A 14417-nucleotide genomic window follows, 5' to 3' on the forward strand; every position below is an offset into this window, starting at 1 on the left:
ACAGTGAGAGGAAGGGAAACCCAAAATGATCCAAAAGTATCTGCACTGAGGATGCAGAGCAGTGCTGGTGAGAAGCACCAGGGGTGTGCTGGCCATGGGGGTCACCTGCAGAGCCCCCTCCTCACCCCTGCCTTGGGCTGGGGGTCCTGGTCCTGCTCTTGCCCTGGCAGATGGGGCTCTGCAGGGCCCCAAAGGCAGCTTTGTGCTGTTCACATCCCCAGCCCTGCCACAGCCTTGCTTTGGCTGAAATCCCCCCAAATCCCCAGTGCAGACACGACCCTGACTGTGCATGGGGGCACACGGGAGCCTCCAGCTGGAGGGGCCACAGCTCTGGGCTTGAAATGCCACAGCTCTGGGCACCAGACTTTAAATGCCACCAAGCTGGGACAGCCAGGGCAGGTGACAAATGCAGGTCCGTGCACGGGGCCTCAAACACCCACCAGGTGACACTGCAGGAGGAGATCTGGGAGGGAAGAGGTGGAGAAAGCAAATTTGGGCAAACAGAACCTGGCAGCAGTTCCAGCTCAGCCCGTGGGGCAAATGCCAGCAGAAGGTCCAGGCTGCAGCTGGGTGGAGCTCAGGGACAGAGGACAGATGATTTCAAAACCCCAATTTTTGGGGATTTATTGATCCCCAGAGGATTTGTGTGCTGGGCACAGCACGAGCAGCCCAAAACCCCCACGGGCCTGTCCAAGGAGCCCGAGGTGCTCTGGGCTCTGGGGCTGACAGGGGAAGTCACCCCCTGTCCCCAGGGGTGCTGGCAGGAGGTCACAGGGAGGGTCTGGGGTCTCTACACTGGGTGCAGACCCTGGTGCCTCCAAAATAAGCCACGAGGCACAGCAAGCCCAGGCAGGGAGATGCTCGAGGCAGGGGATGACACGTCTGGAGCAGAAGTGGGAAGCTGAGGCACAGGAGAGGAGGGGAACAGGCAGTGAGAAACAACCAGGGGCAGACACAGCAGCTCCTGGGGCTCCTGCAGGATTCAGCTCCACCAGGAGCAGCACCAGGAGCTGACCAGGGCTGTGGCCTTTTCCTGCTCCAATTTCACCTCGGTCTGTTCCCATGAGGGGCTGTGGGACAAACCCTCACCCACAGAGCCCCCCAGCAGCACCATCCTGCATGGAGCAGCAATGGAGGCTCAGGGGTGGGTACAGGGCTGGCAGCCTCTTGGCACGGCCCTTCCAAGCAGGAAAAAGCATTCCCAGATGGGGATGGAGCAGTGCCAGTCCCTTTGTGCCAGCTCAGCCCTGGGGCAGGGCAGGGCTCACCCCCAGCCCCTTTCCCTGCTGGGGACTGAGGCTGGGTTTGCTTTTAACACCCCCCTCTCTGACCTCCCCGCCAGTGCAGCCTCCAATGAACCCGAGAGGGAGAGAGAATTATGGCAGTGCTCGATGCTCCCCGCCAGGGGAAGCAGATCAGGAGCTCTGACAGCAATGAATTCAGGGCTGGAATATTCATTTATTTTCTCTCCCTTGGCACCAGGGCATGGTGGGACCCTCACAGCCCAATCTCCAGCCTGAAGCCCCCAGCCCACCCTCTCCCAGCGCCTTGAATGGACACTGGGAAGCCACACATTTTAAAAATTTGTATTTTTCTTGTCTCAAACTTCTCCATCCCCTTGCCCCCATTAAAAGTGAGCTGCAAAGGCCCCAGTGAGCTAGGCCAGGGGTGCTCCTGTGGCAGCAGAGCCCTAACAAGAGGATGAAATCAGCCCCAATCACAGAGACAGCAAGGGAAATGCTGTTCCCATCACAGGGCTGAGGAAGGACCCACCTGCACTTCCCTCACTGGAAAACTCAGGTCAGCAAAGCAGATTTGGGTGGATTTACAGATGGAAAATGCACTCAGCTGCTCAGGAAAGGTGGGATTCCCAAATGACCACAGGACACACACAGTACAAACATCTGGTATTTTATTAAGCCAGTTGCTGTGCTCAGACCATGGTCAGACATTTGCTGGGAGCCCCAGCCCCTGCTCACCCAGCTGGGCCCCAATCCCCTCAATCCTCCCTGGCTCTGCAGCCCCTGTGCCACACGAGGGCTGGGGAGAGGTGATTGTCCCTCGCCTCCAACCTGCATCCCCTCCCTGCCAGTGGCCAGGCCAGCAACACAACCCTGTCCCTGCCCAGTGCTGCTGCACACCCAGAGGGAAAAGAGCCCAAAATTGAAGATGTGAGACAAAATCCGAGGCATTTGCGGGTGGCCTCGAGCCAAGCAAGGATGGGAGCAGAGGAGCTGCTTGGAACAGCCCATGAAACCATGGAGCAGAAGCCCAACAAGCACCAGTGACTGTGTCCACCACGGTTTGGGGACAGCCCAGCCAGCCTCAGCCACCACAGCCCCGTGTCCTCCCAGCGTGGGGTCACCCCAGAAACCCCGAACCGCTCCACAGGGCGGTAATGAAGAGAAAAACCAAACCCAAGAAACACACCAGAACACATGAACACTCTTGTTTTTCAGCCCACGAGATGGTTTTTTTGTTTGCTCTCCTTCCCAGCACAGCAGGCACCACTGGACTGGGTGACAGCTGCTCTAGGCCAAGCCTGGGGTTGGTGCAGGAGGAACCAGAGCCTGCAGCCTCCACCCTGCCCGATGCTCTCTGCTGAGGCAGCTCCCAGTTCTGGCTTGGACTGGGATGCCCAGGGTGGGGGGGCTCTCAGGGAGCCCCCAGTGCAGCACCACAGCAGCCAGAGGCAGCACAGAGCCTTCCACAGCCCACCATCCCCTTTGCCCCCACCCCCAGAGCCGCTCTGAGCAGCACAACGTGCCAGGGGAGAAACCCAGCAGCCCTGGCACAGAGCAGATCTGTGCAAGGAGGGAACTCCAGCTCACCCTGAGGGTTGGGATGGGCAGAGCTTTGCTTTACCCAGGCCAGGGATGATGTGCTGAGCCCCCTCAGAAGGCCAGGCTGGCTGCAGGACACTCCAGGCCATGTCCCCAGGGCTGCTCCCACACTCTGCAGCCTCCCAGGTTTTCAGCTCCAGCTGTCTCTGACTGGGGATGCAAATCCTGAAACCATTCACCAGCTCCTCAAGCACAGGAGGAGAGCAGCACAGGGACCCTTTTTAGAGGTCACAATCCCTCCCCATCCAGCCCAGAGGGGAAGGTGCCACGGGGCAGTCAGGATTCCCCTTTCTCCCCTGCAGGTATGCAAAACCTTGGAATATCAAACCAACCCCTCAGGGAGCAGAGCAGCGACTAAAGGAGAGCTGTGAGCAGCCCCTGTTGTTGCCATGCGGCCCCACATGGGCTCACAGCAGCTCCTCTGCCTCTGGTTACAGAAAATGAGTTTATTTGCTTTGTTCTTAACTGGATCTGTGCCCACCAGGGCCTCAGTGAGGCAGGACACAGCTCCTCCTCAGCCTGGCCAGCTGTGGCTCCCAGCTGCCACCCTGCACAGCTGTGGGAGCTGCAAGAACTGAAAACATTTGCCATCAAGTGAAACACTTGCCACCAGCGAGACAGGAATTCCCTCTGGGCTGCTGCTTTACCTCTACTGCTCCTCTCTCTCCCCTCAAGGTCCAGCCAGGACCCAAGGAAAGCTCAGCCTGAAGCTGCCCCAGCTCCTCACTGCTCTGCCCACAGCCCTGCAATGCTTCTCTTCACCAGCCACAAGGGTCACACTGAGGCTCTCAGGACAAACACACCAAGCTCAGCCCCAGGGACCTCCAGACCCCAGGATCAGGGGGGGTTTCTTCAGCAGAGCACATCAACTCCGTGCCCCCCACCAGACAAGGACGGCTTCACCCAACAACAGTCCCACAAGGAGATTCCCTTCTTATTTCCCACCCCATTGAACAGAAACAATGAGCTCCACAAACAAATGACTTCAAATAAAACCACAGGAGGGGAAGAGTGACTGGGAGCTTCACAACCCATCTCAGATCCCCAAGGTGTGCCAGTCTCTGCCCTGCTGTCCTGCACATGGCCTTCTCTTGGCTTAGCCAAGCAAAGCACTGTGAGTTTCAGGAGAAGATCCTGCAGGGAAAGCCCTGTCCCTCCAGCTGGACCAGGCAGGTTGGCATTTCCCTCTGCTGTGCTGTAAAGGAGCTGGAACTGGAATAGAAATGAATCCTCTGGTACTTGTGCTGGTATTTTTAGTTTTTACCTGAAAACAAGAACAGCCTGCCCCTGCAGTACAACACACCATGCTCAGAGCCTGCACAGAGTGGAGGATGTGGCTCAGCTTCTCAAGTTTTGCTCTCTGGCTGTAGCAGTTTCTGGCTGGCCCATGTGAGAACACAGACAGATAGAAGACTCCAGTGGTTTGTACTTGCATAGCTGCTGCTGGTTCATGTGGATGGAGACATCTCTTTGTGGGCACACAGAGGCAAGAAGAGGGAGCAGGAAGAGACTGCCCAGCCCCTCTCCTGCTGCCCTGGGAGCAACCTGCAGCTTCACATGCGAGTGGCAGCGTGTCAGACACGGGCTGAGTGAGATGCTGCCAGGATGGAGCTCTGCAGGATCCCTCCCAGCTCTTCCAGCACCTTTCCAGGTAGCATCAGCCCTCCTGTTTGGGATGCCAAAAGCAGGGAGCAGTCTGTGAATCTCCTGCACAGCCTCTGCCAGCCCAGAGGGATGTGAGAAAAGGGGACACAGCTCTGTCACCATCTCTAGCACAGCATTGCAGCAGTGGTGCATTGAACAACCAGCAGAAGATAATGGCTTTGAGATTCTCCTTCCTCCTCCACAGCCTATTGAAAGATTTAGTGGGGAAAAAAAAAAAAGGGAAAAAAAAAAGAAAAGATGAAAAAGAGGCTTTGGGTCCTTTGGAGACATCTGCTCCATCCCAGTGTTGCAGTGCTCAAGCCAAGCATTTGAGCCTTAATGGTGCATAAATCCCACCCAGCTCTTCTCTCTCTCTTTCAGCAGTTCTGCCAGATTCCTCCTTTTCTCCAAGGTCTGATGCATAGTGGGAGAAGCTGGGGATGGAGGCAGAGTCCTGTGGGCTCCCTGGAGCAGCGTGGTGGAGCTTGTGATGCTCATGAAGCATGGAGCTCCCAGGGAGAGTGGAGTGCAACATGGGGCTGCTCCCTCCTCACAGGCCAACATCCCTTTGCACTGAGCCTGCTCCATGGGGGCCTGGGAAAGGAAATAAATATGCTTGTTCTAAGAAAAAAAAAAATTATATTAAGAGCTTCTTCCCCCTTTTAAATAGAGTGTTTCCTTTTCTTTCTGATGTTGGAAGAGTATCCAAAACCCCAAAGGAACTCTTCTTTTTTCTTTTTAATATTATTCATATATATAAAAACTAAAAATTAAAAGGAAAAAAACCCTCGAAAAATAATTAATTCAAAAGGAGGGGATGGGAGGGGGAGAGAAATCCTATCCACTTTCCTGTCCCCAGATTGCCAAACAAGAGCAAAACACTCTTTGGATCTTCTTCCCCGAGGCGGAGCGCTCCGTTTCTGCTGCACTGGTTTGGTTTTGCTGAAGTGAAGTCCAAGCTTTGAACCACCAGCCTGCTCCTGCTGGCCAAGCAAGCTTTGGGAGGAAGGAGGGGGATGAAGGACTGCCTGTCTCTCGCCCATCTCTGCCCACTGGGAGAAGGGCAGAGCTCTGCCCCGGCCGCTCCCATTCCGAGGGGCCTCTCTCAGAGCAGCTGGCTCCCTCAGAGCTGTACAGCCTGTCTGCTCAGGGTGCAGGTGGAGGGTGTCAGTGTGCATGCCCACTTTGGATTTTTGTTTTGTTTTTTTTTTTTTTTTAATTCATTTGGGTAGGTATTTTTGTTGCTGTTGCTGCTGCTGCTTCTTCGTGTCTTAAGTGTCGCCCAGATTGTTGTTTCCTTCGTTCAGACGCTGCACGTTGCGAGAGGGGGAGAGAAAGGTTCACCAACCAACCCGATGCCTTTCTGACCATCAGCCCATCTCTTTCCACTGCTTGTAGAACTCCAGAACATTTTTTATCTCTATGCTGGCGTTGGCGGCTGCCTGGATGGCAGACTGTAAGCAAACACAGAAAAACAGGAGGTTAATTTTTAAACACAGAAAAAGGTGGGTAATTTATAACTTGCCCTGCCATTCCCAGCCTGGGGACTCTCCAGCAGCCTGGCACAGCTGGAAGGCCAAATCCTCCCAATTCTCATTGCTCTGGTACAAGAGGCCTGCAGAGACATGGAATTAAATTCTCTCACCTGTCCCAGAATATTCTGTATCACAAAATCAAGAAGCCTTGAGGGAATACAGAATCTCAACAAAAAAATTGGGGAAACCAAACTTCAGGGATCAGCCAAAGTAAAAACATTTTTAAAAAATCTCTTTCCAATTAATCACATTATATCCTTGCTAGGAAGCAGAATGGCTCAGCTCAGGCAGACAAGAGCTACTGACCTGCATGGGCACTGAGAAGGAGCTGGGGTCCTCCAGCTGGAAGCCTGTGATGATGGTGACCATTCCTGTGGTGTCATCCTCCCCACTGCCCTGGGACACTGTCAGCTGCTTGCAGCTGTCCAGGATTTTATAGAGATTCCTGCCAGAACAGAGAAACAGAGGGGAAGGTCAGCAGGGAAGGCCACATCTGCTCAGGACAATAAATGGAAAGCAGGGTTGCTCTCCTGTTGTCATTAAGGACTTTTCTGAGATCTTTCTGAGCACAGAGTGCTTTGTGTAACATGCACAGGTGGCTGTCCTTATCTCCAAGGAATTTCATCATTATTCACATAGAACAAGCTCTGCAATGGGTCTCAGTGCTAACACCTCTCCCCAAAGCCACCTGCCTGCTGTGAGCCCAGCTCAGACATCTTCAGATGCTGAAATCTTACCAGGCATCTAAATCTTGTCTCTTCAATTTATGCCTCTCAAAGCTCTTCCCGACATCTTTCTGGCAACGAATGTACCTAAGGAGAAAGCAGAGTCTCTGAGCTCATATGGAGAGTGTCACATAGGCTGAAGTCAGCAGCTCCTCTGGGTGCTGCAGGGCTTCCTCCAACCCAAATTTAACACCCAAAGGTCCATGCAAGGAATGCTCTGTGAATCCCTTCCATCACCTCCCTGCCTCAGCACCATTCCCACATGTCTCAAGCCCACCAGCCCTGATAAGGACCCCAGAGATGCAGTTTGTCCTTCCAGCTGTGTTTCTGCAGAGCACCCAGGCACAATTCAGCTCCTCCAGCACTCAGTGCAGTGGCAAAGGTCACTGCTCCAGTTTATACAGCAACAGAGATGCAACCCCACCATTGCTCAGAAGCTTCTGCACTTCACAGCTGAGCAGCAGCTACCAGCACATCTGAAGAGCCAGCTGCTGCATCTGCTCCTTCCCATTCCTGAACTCTGGCTTTTCCTTGGCCCACTCCTCATTCTGCTCCAAGGGATCCACAGCCTGCTCCCACCCAAAGCCCACCCATTCCAAAAGCAAAGGAAAATCCCACCCTGTCCTGCTCTCACCTGTTTCCCTTTTTAAATTCTGCCTCCAGATACCGAATGCTGTCCCGAGCACCGGCGTTCTCCTTTTTCAGGAAGTCCAGGCCATCGATAACTAACAGGAACAAAAACCAAAAAAAACCATCTTGGTTACAGTTCCACTTCTGCAAACTAATCCAGAGGTGCCAAGTACTCCCCACTCCACAGAACACTGTCCAATGCACAGCTCCCACAGGAGAGGCATGGAGGGAACAGGAGCTCTCTCCTCTCAGCTCTTCTGACACACTGTCAAAATCCCAAGCATGGGCCACACACAGAACAGGCCCCAAAAGCAACACATCAAAAGGGTGCTGCAACTGTTCCAGATGAAGGATAAGGGCAGGAGGAGAGAAAGCCACCACCCAGGCCCCTGGGGCCTGCTCCCAGCACAGAAGGGTCAGGGGGGCAGCCACCTGCAGTTTCCTGCTGTGGAGTCCCCATACCTGTTCGAGGGATGATGATGATGAACCTCCCACTTGTGGCCAGCTGCTTGACAAGAGCCAGGTGCTGGCAGAGGGCCTGGGTGTCAGGAACCAGGTAAGGAGACATGGCTGACTGTGCCTTGGGCTGCTGGAGACTGCCCTCCAGCTGAGACACCTCCAGCTGAAAACACACATGCAAAGACACTCGCTTCACACTGATGCTGAAACAAATCATCAAACAGGACAAGACTTGCCCTGCAAACCCCCACCAGGCCCTTCCAACCTCCAAGCATGCAGAACAGAGGGCTGGATGCAGCACAGGGTCAGCAAGAGAAGAGGATCTCACTCTGCACTGCCCAGTGCAGCCCCACATTGAGTACTGGGAACAGTTTGGGGCACCTTGATGTAAGAGGGGCACTGAAATATTAGAGAGTGTCCAGAGTGGGATAACCAGGATGGTGAAAGGCCTCAGGTGGCTGAGGTCACTCAGTTTGCTCAGCTTGGGGCAGAGAAGGCTGAGGGTAACCACTCCATCACAGCCTACACCTTCCTCAAGGGGTCAGCAAGCAGGAGGTGCCGACTTCCTCTCTCCAGTGAGCAGCAACGAGGAAATGGTACATTTAATTTCTAGCTTCATTGCTGCATCAGGGCAAGTTCGGGTTGAACATTTAGGAACAAGCTCCCCAGGAAAGTGGCTGTCACACCAAGCCTGCCAGAGCTCAAGGAGTGCCTGAACTACACTTGTGGACATTCAGTTTAAAGTATCATGTGAGGAGCAGGAATTTGGGACTCCTGACCCCTATGGGATCCCTTCCAACCTGAGATACTCCACAGTTCAATCTATGCAGAATGGAGTTAGTGCCTCTGTGTGGGACAGGAGCAGAGAGTTCCTCCTTCCCTTCCCAGGCTGTGACATTCCAGCCACTACCCTGCTGGTTTTCAGGCTGGACCTGGAGTCTCCTACCTGCAGCCGAAGCTGAGCCATGTCTCTCATGAGCCTGTTCCGTCGAGCTTCCTCTGCAGCCTAGTTACAAAACCAAACCTCCATATCAGTTAGCAGGAAACACACAGCTGACACTAGCATACACTTGCAGAGTGAAAAGTGGAATAGCTTTAAGAAACAGAACTTTCATCTCCCCCCAAAGATCTGTGATTATACTTACAACCTAATAGTAACCTACAGGAAACGGAGAATACAGAGGATTCATTCACCTCTACCAACTCACCATGTGAAACTGAGCCTGGGCCTGGTGCAACAAGTTGTCTTGCTCAGACTGTGCTATGCTGATGAAGATGCCAAGCTCTGAGTTGAACTGCAGGATGCTGCCTTGCAGGTGGGTGATGAAGTGGCCGAAGCTCCGGATGCAGCAGATGCGCACGACAGACTGCAAGGAAGAACAGAAGTCAGCAGCCACCACAGGCAGGGTGAGCCTGAGGCAGTGCCCACCTGCAGCTCACACTTATGAAAAAGGCAGGAACTGATATTAAATTCCCAGTTCTGATGGATGTTTGTGATCTCTGAGACTGCAGGAAAGGCTACAGCTGGCCAGAAGGTTCAGGGGTGCCAGTGTCGCAGACATCCTTTATGAAAAATCCTTTCCTTAGGGTTTTTCCTCCTGAGAAGCTGGGAGGCCTCAGGAACAAAATGTAAACAATGATTATCTGCTGCTGTGGGATGCAACAGGTGGATCTGTGGTTGGTCTCGTGTGGTTGTTTCTAATTAATGGCCAATCACAGTCAGCTGGCTTGGACACAGGGCCCGAGCCACAAACCTTTGTTATGACTCCATTCTGTTCTTAGCCAGCCTTCTGATGAAACCTTTTCTTCTATTCTTTTAGTATAGTTTTAATGTAATATATATCATAATAAATCAAGCCCTCTGAAACATGGAGTCAGATCCTCATCTCTTCCCTCATCCTCAGACCCCTGTGAACACTGTCATAGTGAATTCCCCCATGGACACACAGCCCTTCCAAAACTGCTGCAAGGTGAATTGTGGCTGTGATATTTTCTGAAAAATCCTTTCCTTAGGATTTTTTCAGCTGAGAGGCCTCAGGAACAAAATGTAAACAATGATTATCTGCTGCTGTGGAATGCAACAGGTGGATCTGGGATTGGTCTCATGTGGTTGTTTCTAATTAATGGCCAATCACAGTCAGCTGGCTCAGACTCTGTCTGAGTCACAAACCTTTGTTATTGATTCCTTCTTTTTCTATTCTTAGCTAGCTTTCTGATGAAATCCTTTCTTCTATTCTTTTAGTATAGTTTTAATATAATATATATAATAAAATAATAAAACAAGCCTTCTGAAACATGGAGTCAGATCCTCATCTCTTCCCTCATCCTCAGACCCCTGTGAACACGGTCACAGTGCCAGCAAGTCTGGGGCTTCCTCAACCCAAGAAAATTTTAGGAAAAACCAGCAGCACCCTGCAACACCTGCTCTATAAACCTCTGCTCAAGCCTTCAGTGCTAGGAAAATGAAGCACATAACACAACAATCCAGGCTGTATCTGGTTTTTTCCAGGATTTAGCCCAACTGACCTCCTCGAGGGCAGAGAAGATGGGCCGGTCCTGCTCGAAGTTGAACCTCTTGTGTGCATTTTTCAGAGGGGGGAGATTGCGCAGGGCCACGTCCTCAGGGAGCAGCAGGTTGGCCCTCAGGTCTGGCAGCTCAGCATCACTCAGCATGTCCTTGACTTCATCACACAGGGCCAGCCCTGGACAGGAGGGACAGAAGGAGAGCAGAACTGGTGAGGGGGCTAAGAGGGGAACTGCTTTAAGGCACATGATCTGTAATGGCTGGGGCAGAGGTGTTAATGAAACATGATCTGTGAGCACCTGCTTAAGGAGGAACCACCAGACCACCCACAATATAAAGAGTTAACTCTCCCAAACAACTTGCCAGGGGACTCTGAGAAATCTCCTGTTTGGAGGGACAGCTTTCCCACCTATTGATGAGCAGCCCTGTTTAAACTCTGCTTCTCATAAACCACTGGGAACTTCAGGCTCAGCCCTGAACAGGCACAGAGCACATCATGAGCAGCTGGAGCTCTGAAACTATTTTCCAAGATTACCATGGCAAAATCACAGCCTTACTCCTGCTACTGGCAGTGAATTTCACTCCTGCTGGCCACACATGGATTCTCACATGCTGGTGCCAGTGTTTCAGTATGCTGCCAGCCACATTCATGCATCAACACAGCATTTTTGTGTGTGATTTTTGGGGTTGTCCTGTCAGGGCCAGGAGTTGAATTCAATCCTGGAGTGAGGTGAGGGGTCTCTTCCAACTCAGGATGTTCTGTGATTATATGATTCTAAAGACCATGGGACAGTATTTAACTGGATGGTGGTTAAACAAATAAAAACAACACATGCATGTTTTACTTGCTATTGTGCTTCTAAAAGCTGCTACTAGGAAATCTCCCTCCCTGGGCTCTCACACACCCTGGGAATAATCACTGATGACTAGGCTTGGTGAAACATGACATTGCCACCTCTTTCTCCAGTACCTGATTCCTGCAGGTCTGCAGCAGAAGGCAGAAGGTTCAGGAGCACAGACAGCCTGTTCCACAGGCTCTGAGAGCTCTGCAGGAACAGAACACAAAAGGCCATAGAAAATATCATGACAGATGTAAACAAACCTCAGAATACTTTATGAAGAGTAAACCTCACCATCCTTCTTAGATCCAGATTAGCTTAATTCAGCTGGTGGGGGGACATAACATCACCCTCTGCCCAGGACTACAACCAGCCCAGGGAAGCTGTCACAACCTTGTAGAGAGCCCTGACACCATCCCCACCTGAGCACACATAATGATGAGGTCTGTGTTTGTCCTCAGCCAGTCCAGGAACACCTTGACAGTAAGCAGCAGCCCTTCATTGGTCACAATCTCCAACTTCTCCTGAAGGGATCGCTCATTTCTGCAGGATTTGTTACTTGAAATGCTTTCTTCAGAGTCAGACACATCATCTGGAAAACAAAGGCAAGCACAAGATGGCAGCTGTTAAACCCCCTGGATGTCGAGTCAGAACAGCATTGGGCTGGTAATAATTGAGTTGAAATACCAGGTGCCTCCACACATCCTCACAAAACCAGTCCCTGTCCCCTGTGCTGTTACTGGAGTGTATCACCCCTGCATTTCCTTCTCCTTGGGATAAGGGGGTTAAAATCTCCCTGTGAGGGTCTGACCAATGCCTAAGCTCTGCAGCAGCCTCAAGGCTGAGAGAGTGGGGCAGTGCCAGGGCCCAGAGCAGTTCCTGCAGGGAGCAGAGCCCTGAGGCCAACATGCTCCCAGCTTGGAGCCAGGCAAGAGCAGGAAATGGCAGGGCTGTCCTGTGAGTCAGAGAGTTTTAAATATTGAACATATTCTTCACTCTTCTAACTCTCCAGAGCTGAGGATCTCAAAGCCATTGCCAGTGGAATCACATGTGACACAAGGGATCTGAGGTCAAGGTGGGAATCACCCACACATTTTGCTACAGATCCTCATTTCCAGTCTACCATTGCTTCCCATGAGCACATCTGTGGGCATCCCATAAACCCTCAGAGTCACAAGAAAGGAAATTATTTATTCAGAGCCCACCACTGACGGTGTTACACCATGAAAGAGCAGTTTGGACACAGCACACACGAGGGTTCACACTGAACTCATTCCATCTCTCGTTTTCTACACCTGTAAAGGCATTGTGGCCACACAACAGCAAGAAAACCACTGAGGGAAAGGGTTAAACAGACCAAAGCCCATTTGTTTCTTCCCCCATCTCTTTCATGTGGCCATGGAGCAGTGCCAGGAGCCAGTCAACACTAACATGATCTAATACTGTGCCTTCAAATGCTGGCCCAGGCAAAGCCTGGATCTTGCCAGTGCTGCAGGCCAGCTGGATTTGGCAGCAGAATGTTTCCTTGCTCCAGGGAAGCTGGGAGGAATGAAAAACAAGACTGAACAGGCCCATGTAGTTTTATGTGAATCACAAACAATTCCCTGTAGTTTATCAGATCTCCCTTTCCAGCTGTTTTTGCCCAGAACATCACTGAGTTGTGTAAGCTGAGTGGAAATGGAGACGTGGCAGCTCCACCTGCTGCACATCTCCCAGGGGTTCAGCATGAACAGTCAGTGAGGCACATCTGGGGGGGTCACAGAGACACCCTCAACACCCCTCACATGCACCTGGGTCACATCTTCCACACAAACTTCTACATCTGGGGGGTCACAGAGACACCCTCAACACCTCTCACATGCACCTGGGTCACATCTTCCACACTAACTTCTACAAGAGCATTGGGCTGATCATCTGTCATCTCATGGACAACCTCCTGTCCCCCATCTGCCCTGTCACCAGAAGCAACACTAAGTGTGTGATTAGGTATTTCACAAAGGGAAAATGGAAGATGCAATTTTTAATACCTGCTGGAATCATCCTCTGGAGCCAAAATGGCTTCACTATAGCAAATCATGCCTGAAAATTCATTGGCTTTCTACAATGGGGCTACAGCAGTGGAGGATGAGGGAAGAGCAACTGACCTCACCCACCTGGGTTTGTGCAGAGCATTTGACACTGTCCTGCACAAGATCTGTGTCTCTTAACTGGACAGACATGGATTTGATGGATAAATCACTTAGTGAGCAAAGACTTGGCTGGATAGTCATGGGTAAAGAGCTGCAGCCAAGAGCTCCATGTCCAAGGGGAGAGCAGTGACAAGGGGCATCCTCAGGGCTTGGGACCAACATGTTTTAACATCTTTGCTGGTGTCACAAATTGAGATCATGTGCACCCTCAGCCAGCTTGCTGACAACAGAGGTGTGTGGTGGGGTCACACGTTGGAGGGAAGGGATGGCACCAGAGGAACCTGGACAGGCTGGAGAGCTGGGTCTGTGCCAAGCCCAGAAGGAACAGCAAGGGCAAGGAGAAATGTTGCACCTGCATTGGGGCACCCCAAAACACAAAGAGGCTGGGGGAGAACGGATGGAGAGCAGCCCTGGGAAGGATTTGGGGGGATGGGTTGACAAGAAGCTCAGCACATTGGCGGCCCAGAAAGCCAACACTGCCCTGGGCTCATCCCCAGCAGCATGGGCAGCGTGTGAGGGGGGATTCTGCCCCTCTGCTCTGCTGAGACCCTGCCCTGCAGAGCTGCCTCCAGCACAGGGAGGACAAGGAGCTGCTGCAGTGAGCCCAGGGGAGGCCACAGAGATGATCTGAGGGCTCTGGAGCTCCTCTGCTCTGGGCACAGGCTGGGAGAGCTGGTGGTGCTCAGCTTAGAGAAGGCTCCAGGGAGACCTCAGAGCTCCTTCCAGGGCCTAAAGAGACTCCAAGAGAGCTGGAAAGGGACTTTGACAAAGGACAAGGAGGAATGGCTTTAAACTGAAGAAAGGTAAATTTAGATGTGGTATTAGGAAGAAATTGCTCCCTGTGAGGGTGGTGAAGCTCTGGCACAGGTTGCCAAGAGAAGCTGTGGCTGCCCCATTCCTGAAGTGTTTAAGGCCAGGTTGGATGCAGTTTGGAGGAGCCTAGTGAAAGAGGGATGAAATGACATGGGCTTTCAAATTTCAAGTCCCTTCCAAACAAACTAGCCTGTGGGCCTGTGATTATCACAGCTG

At 52.1% G+C, this 14417-nt stretch overlaps 1 protein-coding gene across 2 annotated transcripts in view; it reads right to left on the minus strand.

The window, feature by feature from the left end:
* Nucleotides 1-3889: 3889 nt before the first annotated feature.
* SMG5 (SMG5 nonsense mediated mRNA decay factor) overlaps nt 3890-14417 on the minus strand; it is a 30190-nt gene continuing 19662 nt past the window's right edge. The window contains exons 13-23 of one of the 2 annotated variants that reach the window (XM_054292763.1): nt 11622-11791; nt 11331-11406; nt 10363-10538; nt 9045-9203; nt 8783-8842; nt 7840-7999; nt 7382-7472; nt 6760-6834; nt 6329-6467; nt 5840-5941; nt 3890-5081 (exon numbers count right to left, since the gene is read on the minus strand). In XM_054292763.1, coding sequence (XP_054148738.1) covers nt 5858-5941; nt 6329-6467; nt 6760-6834; nt 7382-7472; nt 7840-7999; nt 8783-8842; nt 9045-9203; nt 10363-10538; nt 11331-11406; nt 11622-11791 — 1190 coding nt within the window. In that variant the 3' untranslated portion in view covers nt 3890-5081; nt 5840-5857. Of the gene's footprint in view, nt 5942-6328; nt 6468-6759; nt 6835-7381; nt 7473-7839; nt 8000-8782; nt 8843-9044; nt 9204-10362; nt 10539-11330; nt 11407-11621; nt 11792-14417 lie in introns of both variants that reach the window. The other variant, XM_054292762.1, reaches the window with a different exon arrangement.

The sequence above is a fragment of the Melozone crissalis genome, unplaced genomic scaffold (assembly GCF_028551555.1).
Source record: "Melozone crissalis strain CALT ecotype California unplaced genomic scaffold, PUWL_Pcris_2 ptg000114l_1, whole genome shotgun sequence".
NCBI classification, from domain to species: Eukaryota; Metazoa; Chordata; class Aves; order Passeriformes; family Passerellidae; genus Melozone; species Melozone crissalis.